This window comes from Pangasianodon hypophthalmus, chromosome 10 (assembly GCF_027358585.1).
Source record: "Pangasianodon hypophthalmus isolate fPanHyp1 chromosome 10, fPanHyp1.pri, whole genome shotgun sequence".
NCBI lineage: Eukaryota > Metazoa > Chordata > Actinopteri > Siluriformes > Pangasiidae > Pangasianodon > Pangasianodon hypophthalmus.
The window spans coordinates 10,454,198-10,475,902 of record NC_069719.1 but is presented as its reverse complement, the minus strand read 5'-3'; the positions used below and the strand labels follow the sequence as shown (position 1 = coordinate 10,475,902).

The following is a 21,705-nucleotide window of genomic DNA, read 5'->3' as shown; positions in this document are numbered from 1 at the left end:
AAGATGATGTTTTTAATAAGTTTAGGAAACTACACAGAACTCCTTGGTGATACTCCAAAATGGTGCATTATGAGGGTTTCAGTACAGTCTCTTCTCAAAGTATTGGAACATCAAAGCCAGTTCTTTTGTTTTTGCTATACACTGAAGACATTTGGGTTTGAGTTCAAAAGATAAATATGAGATGATAGATCAGAATTTCAGCTTTCATTTCCTGATATTTATATCTAGATGTGTTAAACAGCTTAGAACGTGGCAGCTTTGGTGGCAGAGCACATACTTTTTAGGGGAGCAAAAGTATTGTAAGTTAAAGTAAATTAAATAACACTTAATATTTAGTTGCATATCCTTTGCTTACAATAACTGCATCAAGCCAGGGACCCACTGACATCACCAAACAACAATTCTTTTTTGTGATGCTTTTCCATGCTTTTACCACATCTTCTTTTAGTATTAGTTTTGGGGGGTTTCTCCCTTCAGTCTCCTCTTCAGGAGCTGAAATGCCTGTTCAATTCTGTTAGGGTCTGGTGATTGACTTGGCCAGTCTAAAACCTTCCACTTTTTTTGGGCGTGATGAAGTTCCTCACAATTAGACTGGATGCATTTCTCTGTAAATTGGCAGACAAAATGTTTCTGAATTCATTCTGCTGCTACCATCATGAGTTAAATCATCAATAAAGATTAGTGACCCCTTTTCAGAAGCAGCCATGCAAGCCCAAGCCATGACACTACCTCCACCATGCTTGACTGATGAGTTTGTATGTTTTGGATCATGAGCAGATCCTTTCTTTCACCACACTTTAGCCTTTACATCACTTTGGTAGAGGTTAATCTTGGTTCCAGAACTTTTGTGGCTCATCTCTGTGTTTTCTTTGTGAATTCCAATCTGGCCTTCTGATTCTTACTGCTGATGAGTGGTTTGAATCTTGTGGTATGGCCTCTATATTTTTGCTCTCGAAGTCTTCTTCAAACGGTGGATTGTGATACCTTCACCCCTCCACCGGGGACATTGTTGGTGATGTCACTGACTGTTGTTTTTAGGTTTTTCTTAACAGCTCTCACAATGTTTCTATCATCAACTGCTCTTGTTTTCCTTGGCCGACCTGTTCAATGTCTGGTTGTTAGAACATCAGCGGTTTCTTTCTGTTTCAGGACTTTCCAAATTGTTGTATTGGCTATGACCAATGCTTGTGCAATGGCTCTGAATGATTTTCCCTCTTTTCTCAGCTTCAAAATGGCTTACTTTTCTCCTATAGACAGCTCTCTGGCCTTCATGTTGGTTTATCCTTTTTAACAACAGTCTCCACAGGCAAAACTCAGGGCCTCACTGTTCCAATACTTTCAGGGGGGACTGGATATAGAAATATGCTATCATACTGCAGCCTTTTTATGAAGCCATAATTCATCACTGCATCTGTCTCACCTTGTTTCTGAAAGATTGCTCTAATCCCTACAATGTGCATTGCAGATATTCTTTACCCACTGCTGGAATCATTCACTGTGTGTGGTTTCATTAGCAAAAATGAGAAAACTCCCAAAATAGTGAACCGGCTGTGAGTGTGGACCCATGATCAGACTTTTGAATCCCAACAGTCTTCCCTACGTGTACATTTAAATTATAAAAATTACTACTGATGCAACTGGTTCAAAAGTAGTTAATTCAGATATGTTTAAACACATTTGTTGGCAGAAGGCAGTATGTTGAAATGATGATCTCAAAAAAACAATGTTGTATACTACATTATCTTTGAAAAGGACACACTTATTATGGGTTACACTGTGCACATTTTATGCCACATCTCCAGCTTTCTTTTCCAGACTGAAGAACCAAGTGACATGTTTGTATTAACATCAAGGCAGGTATCTGTGTTAACAGCACATCTGCTGAGATCACAGCGGATAGTGTGCTGTAGCTGCTAATTAGTGAATCTTGACCGATATGACCAATATGCCTGTTTGACATTTTGACTTCCTGGTACCAGTGGTGTTGAAACATTTCCAAGACAAGAGCACACTAATCGGTGGAACTGCCTAATTATTATAGGACATGGTACAAATAAAATGGTCACACGATAACATTACTATATTAGCTTCTTAGTTGCTGTGTAATTCCTGATACTGAAAGGATTTAATCGAAATATGTACTGCACCACAATGATGATTTAAATCATTATTAAGTAGATACGACATATTAAGTTTGCATGAATTGCATCAGAGTAATACACTCTCAGAAAGGTTTTGGGTATTAAACTGGACCTTTCCTTGGTATCACTGCGGTGGTACTCTCAAAAAGTGCTTCCTTTAGTGCTTTCTTTTTACCTGGAAAGGTGCATAAAGTGTACCTTATGCATAAAGTTTAAAGTATTATGCTTTATTACTCTATAACTCTAAGATAATTAAAGGTATAAGTGTGGTTCCTAATGTCTAACTCTGTACCCTAAATCACTTTTAAAGGTATCAATGTGAAATATACATTCTTCAGGCTTTTTTTTTTAAGATGTATTCTAGAGGGCACCACTCCTCCAGAAAATGTACCACACCTCCAGAAATTATTATTATTATTATTATTATTATTATTATTATTATTATTATCCTCTGAGAATGGAGTCCTCTTAGAAATGTGATTTGAGATCAGAACTGGTGTGGCTGGTCTATTTCAAGGGGTATAAATGCCACCTTGTGCTACCTCTGTCTGAATATAGACGATAGACTGTAGCCTAAATGTAGTATAGAATGTAAAGTCCTCCAGAAGCTAAAATCTCCCCATGTGTGCATCATGTACTATTATTGCTTTTTAACACTTCCTACTTACTTATTACATCCTCTACTACAGAGTAAGATTAAAATATAATAAGATAATATTTATATCAGAGCTATCTCACGTATACCCCTCAGTAATATTTAGGTACATCCCTGTGTATAAACTTTTATTAGGGACTCAAAAATGGAATCCCAGTACGTCACTGTCCTTATATGGCCAACTTCCCGTTCGACGCTATTGCGTCACTACAGGACGTGGGTGCAACAGAAAAGATTCGCAGGATGAGCCCGGGTTGCCAGATTGGCCTCTTTCAGAACTTCTATGTGTGGTCGAAATAAGTATAAAGAGACCAACTATAGACTAAAACTGCCACCTTTAATACACGTATAAAATATTTTTAAACGTTATTTATTTGCACAATTTTCATTCCAGGGGTATTTTACCTGCCACATGTGAATGCACTCTTTGTTTTTCCTTATTTAAACAGAAAAACCTGGCATCCCAGAGATTATGAGGCTAGAGCGGAATTGCAATTAGATGAAGCGCAGCAAGGAAGCTGCCTAATGCTGTTTCCACCCTGTGTAAATACACTGACATGACTGTTTTTTTTTTTTTTTTTTTTTTTTAGCATTATTAAACATGCTGACTGAATAGGCTTAATATTCAACCAATGTAGTTTTTCCTCCAAGTGTACTGTTGGTCAGATACATAATGATGTGACTTTTAAGGCAGAATACTCCCATTTCTAGGTCTAACAGCTTTATGAGATTATAATATATTTGATTACGAGTTACATATCCGTATGTAGTACAGATTTCTCATCCAAGATTCACTTACCATGAAATGGATGTTTCATTTATTTTGTAATTTGTTTTTAGTGGATATGTGTTAGCTTTTCCAGCACTTGGGCTGCATCAGTATTTTATGAATGAACATATTGCACATGTTCTCTCACATGGGGGTCCAACACGGTCCAGCAATTACACAGCATTATGCAAAAAAAAAAACATTTATATATAACGTTTGATCAGGATCGTTATCCAATAACGTTGGGTATTAAAATAGACTTTAAGGGTGCGTATTGGTTCGTCGCGGCAGGTGCCTTGTTATATTGTGAATGGATGCACCCCGCAGCCAGAATGGTACAGCCTCGGTTCATTCATAAAATTCTGAGGGAATATATAGGAGGGGCTTGTACAGCAGGCTTATCAGTGACCAGGTTTATATATAAACCTGGAAAAGGGTGACTGGAATCAGGGAAGCAAAGCTGACAGAGCGGATCCCTGGTTTTTCTTTTTTTTTTTTTCTTCTGGAAACGTGCCTACGTGGAGAAATGATCCTTAGCAAAGCTGGTGTGGAGTCTGTGTCACGCTGCAGTTCTGCATCTCCAGCCGGGGAGCTGATGGAGACCACACAGGTAGGCAACATCACCAAACATTAAGCACCAACACAATATAATCATGGAGTAGGCTGCTTCATTTGAGTCAAATGGCAAGAGCAGAAATCCTGATATGCAAACAGTGGAATAACAAGCCTGTCTGGGTGCTCCATTTGCATAATTAATGGTACTTAATGTAAAATGGTAGTTCTTAAAAATAGAATGAGGTCTTGATGAAAGCATATTTTAGATTTTTTTTTTATTTTAATTATTAATTTAAAACCATTTTAAACCAGTTATCATCTAATCATAGGGTTAATTAACTGCCAGGTTGACTGTCTGCATTCTCTAGATAGTGTTAAGTCTGTATATTGTTGGTATTATGTGAGATTGACTTAAAAATCGTTTTGGTCGTGCTTCAGTGCTGAAGTGGCTCTGCAGCGGTGCTCTGTGTGGAGACTCCGCAGCAGCTCTGCGTCAGCGCTGACGTCAGAGACAATGGAAAAGTCAAATATTGATCAGGGAGACTATTTTTGGACCCCATGCAACTTAAAGAAAGGCCTCTGCTTATACGCAACGGCGTGATGCCGAGGCTAAGTCATAGAAAGAGTGTGTTGATGATGAAAGCTCTTCATGCAATAGGGTACTGACATATAAATCAAGTCAATAAAGCCAAAAAAAAAAAAAAGTTATACCTATTTTATGCACTACATAGCCTAGATTGTACCTATGATTAATGAGTAGCTATACTGCTACACTGAATGCAGGGCCCGGGGCCGGATCGTGAGGCGCCTGCAGCTCCATTTGTCCCCACAGTAACTGCAATCTCCACCAGTCCAGATTTGCAGTGGATGGTGCAGCCGACCATCATCACATCCGTGTCCCCGTCTGCGACCAGACCTGAACCTGGACAGACTGCAGCCAAGAGGAGTGGGGCCAAAGCGAAGAACACCGCCAGGAAGGGAAAAGTCGAGCAGGTAGGCTCCTCACAGCCAAGAGCCCTAACGCTGATTGTTATTTTGTAGCCTGCTTTCTGTTGTTGAGTTGGACTTAATCAGGTGTTCATACTCCCTGAGAGCTGCGCCATGGCACGATGCCTAGCCCGGGCACATCCACTTCAAATTCACTCCACGGTGTGTCTACAACAATAACCTAGGCTATTTATAGTCGCAGTGCGGAGAAAGATGAATTTCTTCCTGAAGGTGTATTGCCATGGGAAGATCTTCCTGCTGAAATGGGTTAGATCCATCATGGTAATCACTTACAATCTGTCTTTCCCGCCGAGCAGCTCACACCAGAAGAGGAGGAGAAGAAGAGAATAAGGAGAGAGAGAAATAAAATGGCTGCAGCCAAGTGCAGGAACAGAAGGAGAGAGCTCACAGACACCTTGCAGGCTGTAAGCTGAAATGCCATTGCATTGCAAATGAAATTTAAAATATTACTATGTACAGTTCAGTAATCCTTTTTTTTTTTTTTTTAAACTTCATTTCTTATAGGAAACAGACAAGCTGGAAGAAGACAAAGCAGCTTTGCAGGCAGAAATAGCAAACCTTCTAAAAGAAAAAGAGAGACTTGAGTATGTTCTTGCTTCTCACAAGCCTATATGCCAGCTGCCCGAAGAGCTGGAAAGCATTTTCCCAGAGTCGCCACAGCCTCTCCCTTCTTCAGAGATATCTGGCCAACTTCCAGAGGATGGTGCGCAGGACACCCCTTCTATACAAGACTTGGAGACTCCGTCTGTTCCACCCACAGCTATCTCAGGCAACTCTAATATCCTGCTGTGCTCCAGCGCAGAGGTCAGTTTGTGCGACCTTGAGCCGTCACTGGATGTCAAGGAGGAGTTGCTGGAAAATATCCTTGGCAGTGTGGACGAGGACAGGATCTCTGTGGAAAAAGCACGCTCAGTCCCTGACATCGACCTCAACGGTTCCCTAGGCTTCACAGACTGGGAAACCCTGTACAAGTCTGTGGCCAATGATCTGGAGCCCTTAAGCACCCCTGTGGTGAGTGCCTCCACCCCTACATGCAGCAACTACCTGTCCATCTTTACTTTTGCCTGTCCAGAGCTGGAGTGTCTGACTGAGGAACTGGATGGTTGCAAAGGTGGGGTATCCAAATCTGACACCAGTGTGGATCTTCTAAACTCCCCTACACTCCTGGCATTATAAACATTTATCCAACGGAAACGAGGGTTTCACAATCTCAATTACTAGATATCACTGTGTTGTGATATCTGAGAAGAGTGGTATTGATGTGAAGCCGGCAGCATCCACGACGTGTGTAATGCGACCAAGAAAGTCCTAGTTTACCCTCTTCCAGATACTCTTGATGTAGCTAAGAGCATGAAAAAAAAAATCTATGAAATCCTATCCTATGGACAGTTATGAACTATGTACTGATTCAAAAAGCATGCACAAAGATCTAATATAAAATAATACATAAATAAATGAATATATATATATATATGTAAGAGTTTTATATCTGTTTGATCTTCTGTGAGGTCTTCTGTAAGCTATATTGTGCACTGTTCGCTGTGCAGTTTTGTGTTTTTGATGGCAATAGTTTATCAATGTTGTGCTTTAGTATATATTCTTGACGTTTCTTACATACCTCAGTGTCATCATGCGGTCTGTGTTATGACATCATTAATAATGTTTAGAGTTTTCCATGAAAACATCCAGTGGTATATCAATCAAAATGTATTTTATGATACTTTATTTTTCTACCTTATAAATTTTTGACTTGTGCGTCAGATGAAAAGAGTTAAATGAGCACTGATTTCTTATGAATTAATAATCACATTAAATATTCATGCAATGTGGTATTGGTTTAATTTCTGTTCATCTCGGAGCTCCATGTCCTCTCTGTGTCTGCGTGGGTTTCCTCCGGGTTCTCTGGTTTCCTCCTACCTCCACCCACGCCGAGAGGTGGATTAATTCTATAAAATTTTATGCCTCATGCCTGTTGTTCCTGGGATAGGCTCTGGATCCACCTCAACCCTGATCAGAATAAAGAGCCTAATGAAGTCCAAGGAGTGAAGATATGTTTAATTATTAATGTTAGTAATGTATTATTAATGTTAATTTAGATTTAACAGCTCTGCTGAGGGCTATTAAACATGCTTATTCCTATTAGACATAAAGCCAGTAGTAATGAGACATCAATACCCTCTGCTGGCTGTGGTATCATGTCAAGTGGTGTGTCTCACCCATTTATTAGATGCAAAAAATAAATGTTTAGAAGCCTATGCAGTGCAAAAGCATGTCACATCGTCATAATTGTATGTGGTTTAATAAAATATGAGCTAGCCTAGACTGTAACTAGGATGTCTTGTGAGTAGTGCTAAGATTACAGGTTAGATTCACAGATACTAGGGAAATGTTCCCTTCCATGTAGGCTGAGCCTCTGCTTGGACAGCTTCTTTCTGAGCTGAGCTCTTCTCCGGCTGTTCAGGGTTAGTGGGTTGTTTGTTTTCTGGTATCTAAGGGGTGGAGTGAACAGGACTTCCCTCACTTCTCCCCTTCTCTCTGCCCCCTGCTTCTTTTTGGTGCAGGACAGTTTTTTTTTTCTGCATCCCTGCTTACGTCTGGCTGCCGGAGCACAGAGAGTTCCGCATTCCCGAGTCCTCCCAGCCAGGGATCAGTACATAAACGTGCTGATGCAACGCTTTCCCCTGTTCAAAATCTACTCCAGACCCCCAGCTGACCTGAAGAAGGCACATCAAGGGAACGCGGGATCTAAGTCAGGTAAGCCGCAAACTTTAGGAACTTTAGCAGGAAGGAGCAGCAGCAGGAGGAGGAGGAGGTGAAGGAGGAGGAGGAGGATTGGGGTTTTGCACGGCGCCACGCTCACACGGTCACTTTTTTAAAAAATTGTTCTTTATTTTTTTGACATTTCCCCCATTTTGTGCAATGTCATTTTTTTTTGTTGCGTTATATAATGTAGGCTAGTACAAAAAGAGGACAGCCTAGCATTGGCGTCTTTTGTGTTTCGTATTTGGCGTATTGTGTGGCGCTGTAGTGCGTCTATGCAAATTCCCGTTTGAGCACATCTCTACTAATTACACACGAGCATGCCTTTGGATTTTTTTTTCTTTTCTGGATTTTCTCTCCATAGCTAAGTTCAAGAGCTATGGAACAGCGAGAATAGGCACTACAGAAAGAAGGAACGCTAATGACAGTGAGACTGTGTTACTTATTGCAGTTTTTCGCCCAGGCTCGTGCTGGTTACTTTGCGTGTTATGTAAGACACACTACATGTTTTACTGACGACCCACTTCCGCTTTGAGACTGACTCATAACACAGGGCGTTACTCTGGAACTTGAAGTAAATGTATTTATTACAGTTCGCATCTTAATATCGTTTTTAACATCTCGCTAATTATGACTCTTTACTCTTTGCTTTGTTATTAATGCTCCTGAAAAAGCAAGCTACTATCCAAGCTTGAATTGATTATTATGCAATACATTGCAGACTATCCAAAGTCTTTCAGAGAACACACAATAATAATCTCAAGTAGTTCAGTAGAAGTTGGTGTTTGGCCTCGTGGCCTGTTTGAACATCCCATTCCTGATTTAGTCCTGCTGTGCCGTTATAGTAACCGCCACTCTTCCGGGAAGGCTTTCCACTAGATTTTGGAGCGTGGCTGTAGGGATTTGTGTCCATTCGGACACAAGAGCGTTAGTGAGATCAGGCACTGATGTTGGGCGAGGAGACCTGGGGAGACCTGGGGAGCCCTAGGGTGCGGTCGCGTTTAAGTTCATCCTAAAGGTGTTCAGTGGGGTTGAGGTCATGGCTCTGTGCAGGACACTCGAGTTCTTCCACTCCGATCTTGGCAAATCATGTCTTCATGGATCTCGTTTTGTGCACAGGAACATTGTCATGCTGGAACAAGTCTGGGCCGCTTAGTTCCAGTGAAGGGAAATTGTAATGCTATAGCATACAAACGCATGCTATACAATTGTGTGCTTCCATCTTTGTGGCAGCAGTTTGAGGAAGAACCACGTATGGGTGTGACTGTCAGGTGTCCATATACTTTTGGCCATATATTAAATTATTAATATATAATTATTAAAGGAAGAGTCCATGCTGATACACTTTAAATATGTTTCCTTTGAAATATTTTTGATGTGCTTATCGATCCTGGTACTAATTTGATGGTCAGTGCTGTAATTTCGTTACTGTGAGATGTTAGCCGGTGTCTACCATGCTGATGTCACAGAGGAACATTGCTAGTGCAGTTACACTGGTGTTTAATAGGAGTGGAAAAATCAACCACTTTAAACCATTTTCCAGAGATGTTTGATGTCATACTAGTGAGAAATCCAGCACAGAAGTAGTGGAGACAGGAAATGTTTGACTTAAATTTCCAGAATGCAGTGTAGCTATGCGAGACATTTGTGCTGAATTATGGCAGAGACTTGGCTTGGTGAGTTTGCCATCTATGAGATGGCAAAAAGATGGGGTTGACGGTGGAATTAACATGAAAGTTGAAGATTTGGAACCTGATCTATTTGAGCAGTGTGCACAGTACAGATGAGGAGATGAGAGAGCTAGACAGACTCAAGGACTAAAGTGCTGCTGCATCACTCTCTTTAGGTAAAGCTGAATAGTGCTGAAAGTTTACGTACACCTAGGCTAAAACCATTCACACTCAATGTTTCACAACTCCACACATTTCATGTTACCATACAATTCCTGTGCTAAGTCAATTAAGTACTTTATTTCCATAAGAGGTCATTTCAAAATAACAGCTAAGAGACAAATTTATTTCAGCTTTTATTTACTATGTCAGATTTTCAGTGGGTCAGAAGTTTACATAAACTTTGTTAGTATTTGGTGGCATTGCTTAAACTTAAAAGCTTGGGGTTGCCTTCTACAAGCTTCTCACAATACTTTGCTGCTCATCTTTACAGAACTTGTGTAACTCAGATTTTTAACAACATGTATGCTTGGGATGATTGGCTTGCTGGAAGACCTAATTTTGACTTTCTGGCTGATGTCTTGAGGTGTTGCTTCAGTATTTCTAGATAATCCTCCTTCCTCATGATGTCATTCCTTTTCCAGCAAAACACCCCCAAAACGTGATGCTGCCACCTCCATGCTTCACAGCTGGAATGGTGTTCTTTGGATTAAAAGCCTCACCCTTTTTTCTCTGTATATAGCACTGTTCATTATGGCCAACCAGTTGAATTTTTGTTTAAGTTAACCAGAGAACACTCCTCCAAAAGGGTAGGTCTTTGTCCTAGTACTAGTCTGGGAGCATGGTGGAGGTAGTGTCATGGCTTTGGCTTGCATGACTGCAAGCCTGGATGGGCTCACTAATCTTTATTAATGATGTAATTCATGATGGTAGCAGCAGAATGAATTCTGAAGTCTACAGAAATATTCTGTTTGCCAATTTACAGAGAAATTCATCCAATCTAATCTAATCAAGCAGCAAGACAATGACTAAAAACACACTGACAACAGAGACTGAAGGGAGAAATCCCCTAACACAAACAACAACTGAAAGATGACGTGCTATAAGCCTGGAAAAGCATCCAGAATAATGCAACAGTTTAGTGATGTCAGTGGGTTGCTGGCTTGATTCAGTTATTGCAAGCAAAGGATCTGCAACCAAATATTAAGTGTTATTTACTTTAAATACTGTTATTTACTATTCGTATAGTTTTGCTTGTCTGACACAAAAAGTGCCATGTTCCAAGTAACCAAGTAAATTTAACACATCTAGATGTGTATATCAGGAAATGAAAGCTGAAATTCTGATCTGTCATCAAATATTCTCATATCTTTTGATGTCAAACCCAATTGTCTTCAGAGTATAACAAAAACAAGAGAATTGGCCTTGCTGTTCCAATACTTTTGGAGGGACCTGTATATAGAAGTATTTCAATCAACACATGGACATATTTGCTTGTTCAATCTATACCACTGATCATACAGTTAACAGTTTTGAGGAGGCAAATGTATGCCACTCCTCACAGTTAGCTGGCTACCTTGTTACTAACAAAAGATGAAAACGAAGGCATCCATGGTTTTTCCCACCTTGTAGCTTGACTGCACTGAGGTCGAGAATGATGTATTTTCTGATTTCTGACTTCCAAGGTAAGTCAAATGCAGCATAATTCCTGTTGGCGCCACTATCGGCAGGTAGTCAAACAGCACTATGGGTAATGTAGGAAACTGTTAACCAAAATGAAAATGGACCATCTTGTTGATGAAAGATGTTTAAACTAAACTAAGTCAGAATTTCATTGCAAATTTAATTGTGGAAAGCATCGAAGATTACAACATGGAGTGGATTTTCCCCTTAAATCTGAATGATAAAACAGACAAAACTATTTACACAGTGAACGTTAGGGTTTTGAATTATAGTTTGAACACATGCTGTATTAAAATATTTGCTTTTGTTTTGTTTCTTTTCATATAATTATAGGAGTGTGATATATATTTGTATGGAGGTTTGTTGCTATAAACCCCCACTATTTGGTGCGTCATGCTGTGACACTGAAGGTGGTTGATTAACTGAAGCTTCTTGAAGCTATAAAGGTCAATGTCATTATGTAGCATTATAGACATTGTTATGCAATGAGAAGAAGTGCACTTTCATTGCTTCCAGATTTTCTTGACCTCATGTTGCCATGCATAACTTTTCAGAACTGAAACTGATTCTCGGGCCTACTGACTACTTTTTTTTAATACTTTTATACTATATTATATATTTATTTCTTATATGAATAACAATGTTTATTCAGTCTTTCTCATATTTTAAGATATAATTTTCACCGAGACAATAATGATAATTGGATCTTAAATGGTCAGATAAACTAACATGCTGAGATCCTTATATTTAAGTGGCCTTTGGAAACATGGACAATACAGTCTTATTCTTTATTTGTATATTACATTTATTTATATGTTAGATGGGATCTGACAGTGTGTCAGAATGGAAGAGATTCTGCTGAATAGGTCTGTGTAGCTGGAAGGAAAATGTGCTGATCTGGGATATTTTTCCCCTAGATAGCAGTAATTTTTAAGCCACTTGATGGTATCATCCACCATAGTTTGAATGTGAACAGTGTGCAGCAGTACAGTGTGGTCTGATCTCACCATGGAACAGTAAAAGTGAATAGTACTGTGGCAGTGCTTTATAGTGTATTGTACAGTTAGAATGGCAAGTGGGTTTCTTTTTTAGCATATACTCATAGTTTTTCCCCAGCTCTAGTGACTAATAAAAAAACAGCTGGTTCATTCTTTTTTTTTTTTTTTTTTTTAGTTTAAGAGGCATATAATAAGCTTGTCATTTTAGAGAATACAGTCAATCTGACCTTAATTATCTTTTTGTTGTTTTCAGAACATAGAGTAAATATTAAAAGGCTGTTTTTTAAATTAAATGATAATTTTGGTGTTTTTAGAACAGTTATTTAAAAAATCCATAAGATATCATTAAAAATGAATAATTGCTAAATGCTTTTAAAAGATTTGATTGTACTCCTAATGCAGCACTGTAATATCAAACAATAGGTGGGGTATTAGTTGCATATGTGGAAATTTGATATTCAGAATACACACTAATTACGTGGAATTGTTTTACTGTTTCATGCTAGATTTATTGCAATGAATATCTAGAACATCATCACTTTCCGCTGACAAGCATTCCTCTAATTATATCTAGCGCACAGAACATGACTTTTATTCTGATTGTCCTGTCACAGACATTTCTGGCTTTGTGACAACCCTTTAAATCAATTGCTTGTGTTCCTGTTGTGATTTACTCTGTCACAGACACCCAAACATTTTCCAAATCGGTGATAAATCTGATAGTCTGAACACACTTACAACAAGTAGTAAGAAGTGTGATGACCCACAGCCAATTCAAAACAAAGCTTTTGGGGGACAGGTGGGGACAACCACAGCAATTACAATTAATCTTTGTGAACAGAGTAAATGGAGCAGAGTTCTGGCAAGAGAACAGATACTTATATGATGTCAGACAGTATCTCTTTTTCCAATCTCCATAATTAAAAAAATATTGTTTCTGCAATCAACTACCTCATGGAACATGATGAAATGTTTCGTGCATTTAGGGACAATGTGCCGAGATCAGATGCTCTTTGTTGGGGAACTCTGTAAGTGAAAGTTGATTTAAGTGTAAAGTGAGAGCTTTGCAGGATCTGTCCAGGATCATGCACTGTGCGTGTTAAAGCAAGCCATAACTGTGGTACAACTGTAAGCAGTACAGCACGTCTGGGATTTTTAAAGTCATGCAGTGTCCACTAGACATTAGCAGACTGCTTGAGAGGAACAACCTTTTAACAGCTAGCCATTTATAGTTGGTTATATCTAGTCAGTCATAGCTCATCGTCCAAAAATGGAAAGCTATTATGCTGCCCCAAAATGTCAAATGAAAATGACTAGGGGGCATCCTACTGGTTTTCATTTATTCCCTAACAGTGGTCAGGAATGGTGGGTTTTGTGGCTATCATTTTCTTAGAGAAACATAAACACGCCATCCTCAACCTAATGGCACTGAACTTTGCAGTGACCATTTTCAAATGGAACAGTTTGGGCAGTTTTCTTGTAGAACACTTACGGGAAGTCAACTATTCTGTCCAGAAATTAGTCATTGCCGTTTGTTGAAGCTGCAGATAAGATAAAGTTTTTTTGCGTTGGTTGTCCCTCCATCATTGCCAATGGTTCAAATGCTGTAAAATGAGTTCTCGGCTTCAGGAACAAATACATTCACTGTCTGAAGGCATGCCCTGGAATTTTCCATATCTTCACCACCAGATCCCTGCTAGCATTAACGGTTGATTTTTATACTGGGGACGTTTTTCTCTCGGTATCTTGTGTTGAGTATGCAGACTCCATCTGTGCTAACTCTTCACTGGCATTCTAGGAATTAATGTCATAGGGACGTGTTACTGCTTCATTGTCAGACATGTTGCTTTTCATGTATAAGCAAATAAAATATCACACTTGCAGAAAAGGCTATCATATTTAGGAAACTGCTGGCAGAAAGTAGGTAGAGTTCAAACAGAGCTGCCCTATAGAGTAACCTCTCACCATGAAACAATGCGTTTAAAATCTCCCTTGATAACATTGCTGGCTGAGAGTTATAGGATATTAACAGTGTCACGACACTGCTAGTCTCACCTTTTTATTCTTATTACTGATTTACCTCATCACAAGGTAATACCATTTGTAGTCAATGAATGGTTACCTGTTATTGATTAGTTTTCTGCTTCTTGATAAAAGCAGGACAATTCAGTAATGGGTTTGGATTGTATGGGTTGCCTAGGACAGTGAGAGTGAGGTAGTGTCCAAGGGCAGAGTTTATTTTGAATAAAACATAGGGCACGATTGTAGTCCTTGTAAATGCAGGCAAAAGGGTCAGAACCAAATGGGCACAGAATCAAGGCAAAATGCATCAATTGGTAAACAATCCAGAAGTATCCACAACTAGAAAACCCAAACAGGGTATACAGGCTCATAACTACAATTAAAAAGAAGACAAGACTTTACAATGAGCTAATGAAAACCTGGGAGCATATAAACAGTAGGGATGCAACTGAATACAAATATATTATTCAGAATGAACAGATACCATGTTCTAAACAAATTTGAATACAGATACAAATAGCAAGGGCACTATTTTTTATTTGCTTCCTAGAAAGGTTCACAGAGCATCTGCTTAAGACAAGAGGTGTGCGTCTGGATTGGGATCCTGTGGAACACAGAAAAGGAAAAAAAAAAGGTTGCGCAAACAGGAGGTTTTTACTTTTATGCGGTTACGTGTGAGTAGTCACGGTACAAACAAATACCGCGAATGTGCACTGGTGCATTTACATCATTTCTGTATTCATCTTTAGTAACTGCCTGGTCAGGGTTGTGGTGGTTTATAGTACTAGTTTGTTTGTATTTGGGAAATAGAACCAACTAAATTTGTTAGAAAATATCACTGGCAGGTACAAAAAATAATAGAATTTATAAAAACAGTCGTGCACTCATCTTTAGTTGAGACAAATTACGAACTGTCAGAGCAAGAACTCACAGACCATGATGACAGAACATGCTGTCAGAGGAAGAACTCGCAGACCATGCTGATAGTGCTGGAGTTTCTACATCTGGGTTTTTCCAGTGTTTTCCACTGTTTCCAGGGCTATAGTTGTATGGTTCATTAAAAGGAAAAAAGAAAGATTTTTTTCACACTCTCTTCAGCTTTAAATCCCAATACAGATACAGATAGAGTCATTATGTTACACAATAAACCCTAATAAACAGTGAGTTAATGAGGATATAATGAGAATCAGGTGAGAGTTCTGGAAGTGCACTAATATTCTGGTGGTGATATTGTGAGGACAAAAATGAGTTTATACTCACGAGAAAGGATGATCTACAGCATTTCACCCTCCAAATTACGTTTTAAGAAATGCAGGTTCCAAGCTGAAAGGTTTCAATAGGTTCTTCAACTGAGTTGTGCTGTCTGTGCACTTTAGATGCAAAGCACCACATGGACCTGGATTGTGACTCACTCACACACAGTTAGCAGACTGAGGAACCTCCACTATGGAGAGTTATTAATCAAGTAACCTTTGTTTGCATCAGTTCTGAAGAGGTGGAATCTGGCACGGACCCACAGGATCTGACATGTCAACTCTCACATTACACCTGTTTTCACTCACATATTGCATGAGTGCATTACTGCCACTGATTTTTTTTTTAAACCAGTATTGTCAGCATTCACTTAGTCAGAGTAACTTAATGATAAAAAGCATTGGTGTAGCTGCATATATTCAGTCTGTTGTGCTTAACTTAGTTTGGGAGCAAATATATTTCTCAACCAAGTAAAATCCATTATTCACTGCTCTCAACAAAAAAGTTTTCACGCATCGATACCGTCAATGACCTATTAACAGCTTCCTTTATTTTTTTGTTTCACTTTCCGTAAGTTGCTGTTAAAAGCAGAATAACTTTATTTCCAAGGAATTTGTTGCAGAATACACTTTAATCAGCACTGTTCTACCAAATATGCTAACTAAACTTGTTAGCTGCAGCATCTTGAGAATTTTTCCTACCTCTGTCTAAAATCATGCTTTGTTCATTAAATTTGGCTTTACATAAGCAGTTATGTTCTTCGTCAAGGTCCTTGGATGCACCTGTACCTACTATAAGTGTTATGAGGCTTACATTAAGCTTTGAAATTTTGAATGTCATTATCATGGTTAATGTATTTCATTGCATTTTGAAAGTGCTTTCAATAGCAGATCCATGTCTTAATCCAGCTTGTGTCATATTTGATCATATTTTGGGTTGCTCAGTATAGTGCTCAGAGTGTCTTATAGTGCTGTATAGGGCTTTCTGGTGAAAATCTAAACAAAGGGAACACTGTTGTATTCCATTTATTTTTCCAAATTAATCATGCTGTCATCGCTTGAATACATGCTTGTCCTGGCTGGCCCACATGGAGTTTTATTTGGAAACATACACCAAGTTTCAAGGATGGAGATTTGAGTGGATTTCACTCAGGAAACAGCTCTCCGTAATGGTATTCGCTATGATGGAGCATGTATAGATGCATTATACTCATCATAAGCTACAGACTCCTGCGAAAGTATGAGAAATGCAAGGCCAATTCTTTTGTTTTTGCTATACTCTGAAGACATTTCAGTTTGAGCTCTCTATGAGACGATAGATCAGAATTTCAGCTTTAATTTCCTGATATTTACATCTAGATAAATTAAAGTAAATAACATGTAATATTTAGTTGCATATCCTTTGCTTGCAGTAACTGCATCAAGCCAGGGACCTACTGACATCATCAAACTGTTGCATTCTTCTTTTGTGATGCTTTTCCAGGCTTGTAGGGAAGCTTCTTTCAGTTGTTGTTTGTTTTGGGGGGTTTCTCCCTTCAGTCTCCTCTTCAGGAGGTGAAATGCAGCTCAACTGGGTTAAGGTCTGCTGATTGACTTTACCAGCCTAAAACCTTCCACTTTTTTCCCCCTGCTGAAGTCCTTTGTTGTGCTGGCAGTGTGTTTTGGGTCATTGTCTTGCTGCATAATGAAGTTCCTCCCAGTTAGATTGGAATCTTTTCTCTGTAAATTGGCAGACAGAATGTTTCTGAATTCATTCTGTTGCTACCATCATGAGTTACATCATCAATAAATATTAGTGAGCCTGTGAGTCTCCTGTAGTTTTGGAACTGCAATCTGTATTCTTTTGTTTGTTGCATTTATTACTTATTATTTCCACTACACAAATGTACACAAAAAAGTAGTGTACAAATAATTACAAGAGAAATTTATGTCCTTACAGAAATATATGAATTCCAGATATAATTATCTCTAATGAGCAAGCCAGAGGTGATGGTGGAAAGGAAAGCTTTAGCTTTAGATTTAGCTTATGAACTAATTATAAAGCCTTTCATAAATTAGATATGGTTTGGTAAAGCAGGTTAAACACTATTGCTAACGCCCTGTAAAACCAGAGCTTAACACTCATGGTCTTTCAGCATTCCTTAGGTTTTAAAAGAAATCATGACTGAACCAAGCATTTGAAAGAATCTGTGCCACTCCTGTTGTGTCTTCCAATTATTATCATTGGAAAATCTTGATTGTGTCCACTTTCCTACATCCTTAGAAGGTGTTAACATTAACATTAAACTGGTAAGAGTTCTTTTATCTGTTTGAGAAACTGCCATTATAAAAAAAAAACTGTAGCTTAGAAATTAGAAGTTGTTGTTTCTTTTACATTATCAGGTGCAGAAACTGTTATGTAGCCAATGTCCACTGCAGACAGAAAATGAGCTCTTGAATTCCATTGTAGACTTCATTTCCAGCCTCACTTCTTGTTAAAAGTGGGTGTTGTTTTTTTTTTTTTTTTGAAAAGGATTTTTGGAGCAGGCCAGTGGTGGAGGCCGATGACATTGTGCTGTTCCTCTGTGGCCACATTCCAGTGTTCTGACACAGTGAGCGGTGAGCAGGCCGGCGTGGGGGGAAAGCGGGCAGCAGGCGGGTTTTGGCTGGCTCGCTCTCTTCTTCTCTCTACGGGATAAAGGGGAATGTGTCTGGGACTACTTTTGTGTGTGCCTTTCAGCCTGGCCTCTGGAGCGAGTCCTGCCAAAGAGGCTGTAAATGGGAGTATGCTATGGAAGGGTGGAGAGGGAGCTTGTGAGACATATATTGTTTGTGTGGCATGGATTGGCAGGAAAAAAAAAGCAGCAGGGGAAAGGTAATGGCGAACGAATAATAAGTGTATGTGTGATTTTATTCAGTGTGGATGTAGAAAGTTATTGACTGGTAGTGATGACGGACTGGTTGTGTATAATGTGTTTGTGAAGTCTGTATTGTTGAACATGCATGCACTGGGGATTAGACATGCCATTCTTTGGGTCAAGGGTATGTTAAGATGAGGTACAATGGTTTAAGAACTCACCCGCATTATTAGAAAAAGGTTGCAGGCTCAAATAAGTAAGAATGCATGTCTACAGTGCAACCATACACTACAATTTAAGGTTGCATCATTCATGTAATCTTTTTTGGATTATTTAACAACCAAGGTTTTACAGAAAGGCCACACTCTATTTTGCAGCAGTCTGTTTTGTCTCCATAGAGATTAAGTATTTAAGAGAAAATGATCTCCAATTCCTCTCATGGTGTGTGTTCTAGCTGTGGTGAAGGGCGTGTATGCCATGATGCCCGGACAGATCCCTGACCCTTCGGTGACGGCAGGCTCTTTACCCAGCCTGGGCCCTCTGGCTGGGATCTCTGCCACGACGCTCACGGACCAGCTGAAATACGCCGACCTGTGCAGTCTAGGAGCCATGCTGTCTCCGCTGCACCTATTGGGCAAGCTGAGCAAGCACCATCTTCCTATTAAAGCTGAGGTGAGCCATTAAATTAGTTTGTTTACCAAGTGGACTTAGTGTTAACATAGCAAATTTAGCTTGAAACCACATGATACACCTGCCTGTTGGAACCCGGTTACTAAATACTAAATTGTATTCAAATTTTTAAGTATACTAGGGTCATTTTATTTGCAACTCTTACAGGAAATGTTAGTTTCCTTAATTATTATTTAAATGTAGGATATCAGTTACTAAGAACATTTGATCTATTATTGTTCTCATGAATATCAGCACTGCACAGGGAATATGTATAGGATGTTGAAATGCAAAGGTTTATGAATTGCATTTTTATATATCTACGAAGAACAATGAGTCCATCTAGTGGGCAGTCAGTAATTACATGACTGAAGTCTGATATAGAAGACACAAGGCAGCACTTTGTTATCTGAATAAAGGCCTAGTCAGAATATCAGAATATCAGCAGTCTCTATCAACTGTGCATTATAGGAGGTGATTGTTCATAGTATCTACCCAACTGCATTTAACCAGAAAGCGAAGACAGATTTAAGAACATTCACTTGGTCTTGTGACTCTGTAAATACCCGTTCGAACTAATGAACTAATGTAGATGTTGGTACCTCATTTAGAAAGATGAGGAGGAGGAGAGGAGGAAGAGGAGGCGAGAAAAAAACAAAGTGGCAGCAGCACGATGTCGAAACAAAAAGAAAGAGCGAACAGAGTATCTACAAAGGGTGGGTTCTCTCTTTTAGCCTAAATTCTTACAATACAGCACCCTGCATGTCAACAAGTAGGCAATATATTGCATGTAACACCAACAATACAAAATCAATAATCATCCTGAAACTGTGGCCTCAGGAGTCCGAGAGGCTGGAGATGATGAACTCTGAGCTCAAAGCGCAAATCGAGGAGCTGAAGCACGAGCGTCAGCAGCTTATCCTCATGCTCAACCGGCACCGGCCGACGTGCATCGTGAGGACAGACAGTGTGAAAACCCCCGAGAGTGAGGCTAACCCCCTCCTGGAGCAGCTGGAGGCCAAATGAGGAAAAGTGCAGAGACTCAGAGTGGTGCTTTTCCACACTTACTGTTTACAGGTTAGCTTCCATACAGCTAGCTAGAAGCACTTAGCTCTAAACTCTTGGACATTTAAGGTTGAATGAGTGAAGCACTCCAACCTGTATGCTTGGAGTTTTTGAGCCTTTGTGGATCCCCGTGTCACCCATGCATACATCCGACTGGGCGACGTGCTGACAGTTACAAGTTTGTAGTAGTTTTTTTTTTCCCCTGTATGTGGTCATTCTGTGCCTAATGGTTTTAACTTAATCCAACCAGGCTAACAAGACAGTTTGTAACAGATAGCAAAAACAAAACGCACTTCCTCAAGGTATCATGTAAGATCTGTGTTTTGGCAATGCAACTGGATGATTTGTGCTATGTCCATGATACCAAGTAATGATTTGCCCTCATGAAATTGCTTTTCTTTCTTTCTTTCTTTCTTTCTTTCATTCTTTCTTTTTTTAAAGACGCAGGCGTCATGTATGCACATATACAGTATATGGACTGTTTACATCTTGTTCTTATAGTTACCTACAATTTATATATATATATATTTTTTTTCTGATTTTTATACTTCATGTACATTACATTATATGGACTGTTATCACTAGATGTGATACATTTTATATTACTGCTATATAACAGATAGTTATATAACCCCTTTTTCTGTGACTTACTCATTATGTTTAATGGCTGTGAAGAAATGCAAACAATATACACAATGTATTTGGGAAGTATATTCTACAGTCCTTAATTATTAAATCAGTTCCTCTGATACCTTCTGTGCAGTTTAAATTGTTCAACCATGGTTTTTCTTCCAAGAAACAGATGATCATATTCTGATATTGTTATGGATGAACCAAAAAGCTATACCAGGTGATGGCCACTTGTACCCTTAACAAGAATCATTAAGTAGCCATGGAGAGTTCAGCTTTGAGCTGAAAGCATCAGCTGAAGGATATTGCTAATTTTCCAAGAGAGTTAGTGATACATTTGCACAAATCATGAATTGATGAAGACTGTGCAATTGACATATTATGTGCTGTGACTCTGCTGCAGTTCTAACAGCACCATGTGAGTGCTGACCTTTTAAAAATCTACACAAATTTTAAGAATGTAAAGTGGACAGGTTATGCAAATTTAGTACAATGTAAAACCTGCTGCTACAGCAACAAAGTAAGAGATGGTATGTAAACAGAAATGAACTCAAGTCTGAACTGAGGAATGTGGGAGATGCAGGAATCCAGCTGCAAATGATTGTTTATTAGGTATTAAGCTGGCATGTGAAACTCTCTCATGATGCAAGCTGCTTTGTACTTAACTTTAGCTCTTGTCTACAATAGTAGCACAGTGAGCCTGAAGTGAAAAATATCATCAACCTGCTTTACTGCAACAACAGCACAGATGGGGGGTGTGTTACAGAGCAGGCAGAAGAAAGTCTACATGGTCATCATACAAAGAGCACAACAGATATGGAAATGAATGAATGAACTCTGCACATTTAGAACAAAGAGTTCCTCAGGGTTCTTACTGCCCCAAGCTTTCTAGACAGGTTCTTCTTACAACCTTGCCATACCATAATATAATTTAAATTTCACCCTAACTCTCTGTGCTGATATCTATTCAACGAATTACCCCTTGGTGAC

General features: G+C 39.2%; 2 protein-coding genes across 3 annotated transcripts; both read left to right on the top strand.

Annotated features, from left to right (window-relative positions):
• Window positions 1-3,708: 3,708 nt before the first annotated feature.
• fosaa (v-fos FBJ murine osteosarcoma viral oncogene homolog Aa) lies at window positions 3,709-7,567 on the top strand. Its single transcript, XM_026934310.3, has 4 exons — window positions 3,709-4,175; window positions 4,904-5,113; window positions 5,425-5,532; window positions 5,633-7,567. The coding sequence occupies exons 1-4, from the start codon at window positions 4,092-4,094 to the stop codon at window positions 6,302-6,304; spliced, it is 1,074 nt and encodes a 357-aa protein (XP_026790111.2). The 5' UTR covers window positions 3,709-4,091; the 3' UTR covers window positions 6,305-7,567.
• Window positions 7,568-7,653: 86 nt separating this feature from the next.
• On the top strand, window positions 7,654-20,834 carry jdp2a (Jun dimerization protein 2a). 2 transcript variants are annotated; one of them, XM_026933715.3, is made up of 4 exons: window positions 7,654-7,882; window positions 18,806-19,023; window positions 19,632-19,736; window positions 19,861-20,834. In XM_026933715.3, the coding sequence occupies exons 1-4, from the start codon at window positions 7,795-7,797 to the stop codon at window positions 20,044-20,046; spliced, it is 597 nt and encodes a 198-aa protein (XP_026789516.1). In that variant the 5' UTR covers window positions 7,654-7,794; the 3' UTR covers window positions 20,047-20,834. The 2 variants fall into 2 exon arrangements, with proteins under 2 accessions (XP_026789516.1, XP_026789515.1); XM_026933714.3 differs by lacking the exon at window positions 7,654-7,882 and adding an exon at window positions 12,451-18,368.
• Window positions 20,835-21,705: the final 871 nt, after the last annotated feature.

What these genes read in the sequence shown, in the direction of transcription:
- jdp2a (XM_026933714.3), top strand. Translation starts at nt 18,272, where the DNA reads ATGGGAGTATGCTATGGAAGGGTGGAGAGGGAGCTTGTGAGACATATA. An exon ending in ATCTTCCTATTAAAGCTGAG is followed by an intron (nt 19,024 to 19,631) that starts GTGAGCCATTAA and finishes TACCTCATTTAG; the next exon opens with AAAGATGAGGAGGAGGAGAG. An exon ending in GAACAGAGTATCTACAAAGG is followed by an intron (nt 19,737 to 19,860) that starts GTGGGTTCTCTC and finishes CTGTGGCCTCAG; the next exon opens with GAGTCCGAGAGGCTGGAGAT.
- fosaa (XM_026934310.3), top strand. Translation starts at nt 4,092, where the DNA reads ATGATCCTTAGCAAAGCTGGTGTGGAGTCTGTGTCACGCTGCAGTTCT. An exon ending in GGAAGGGAAAAGTCGAGCAG is followed by an intron (nt 5,114 to 5,424) that starts GTAGGCTCCTCA and finishes CCCGCCGAGCAG; the next exon opens with CTCACACCAGAAGAGGAGGA. An exon ending in TCACAGACACCTTGCAGGCT is followed by an intron (nt 5,533 to 5,632) that starts GTAAGCTGAAAT and finishes CATTTCTTATAG; the next exon opens with GAAACAGACAAGCTGGAAGA.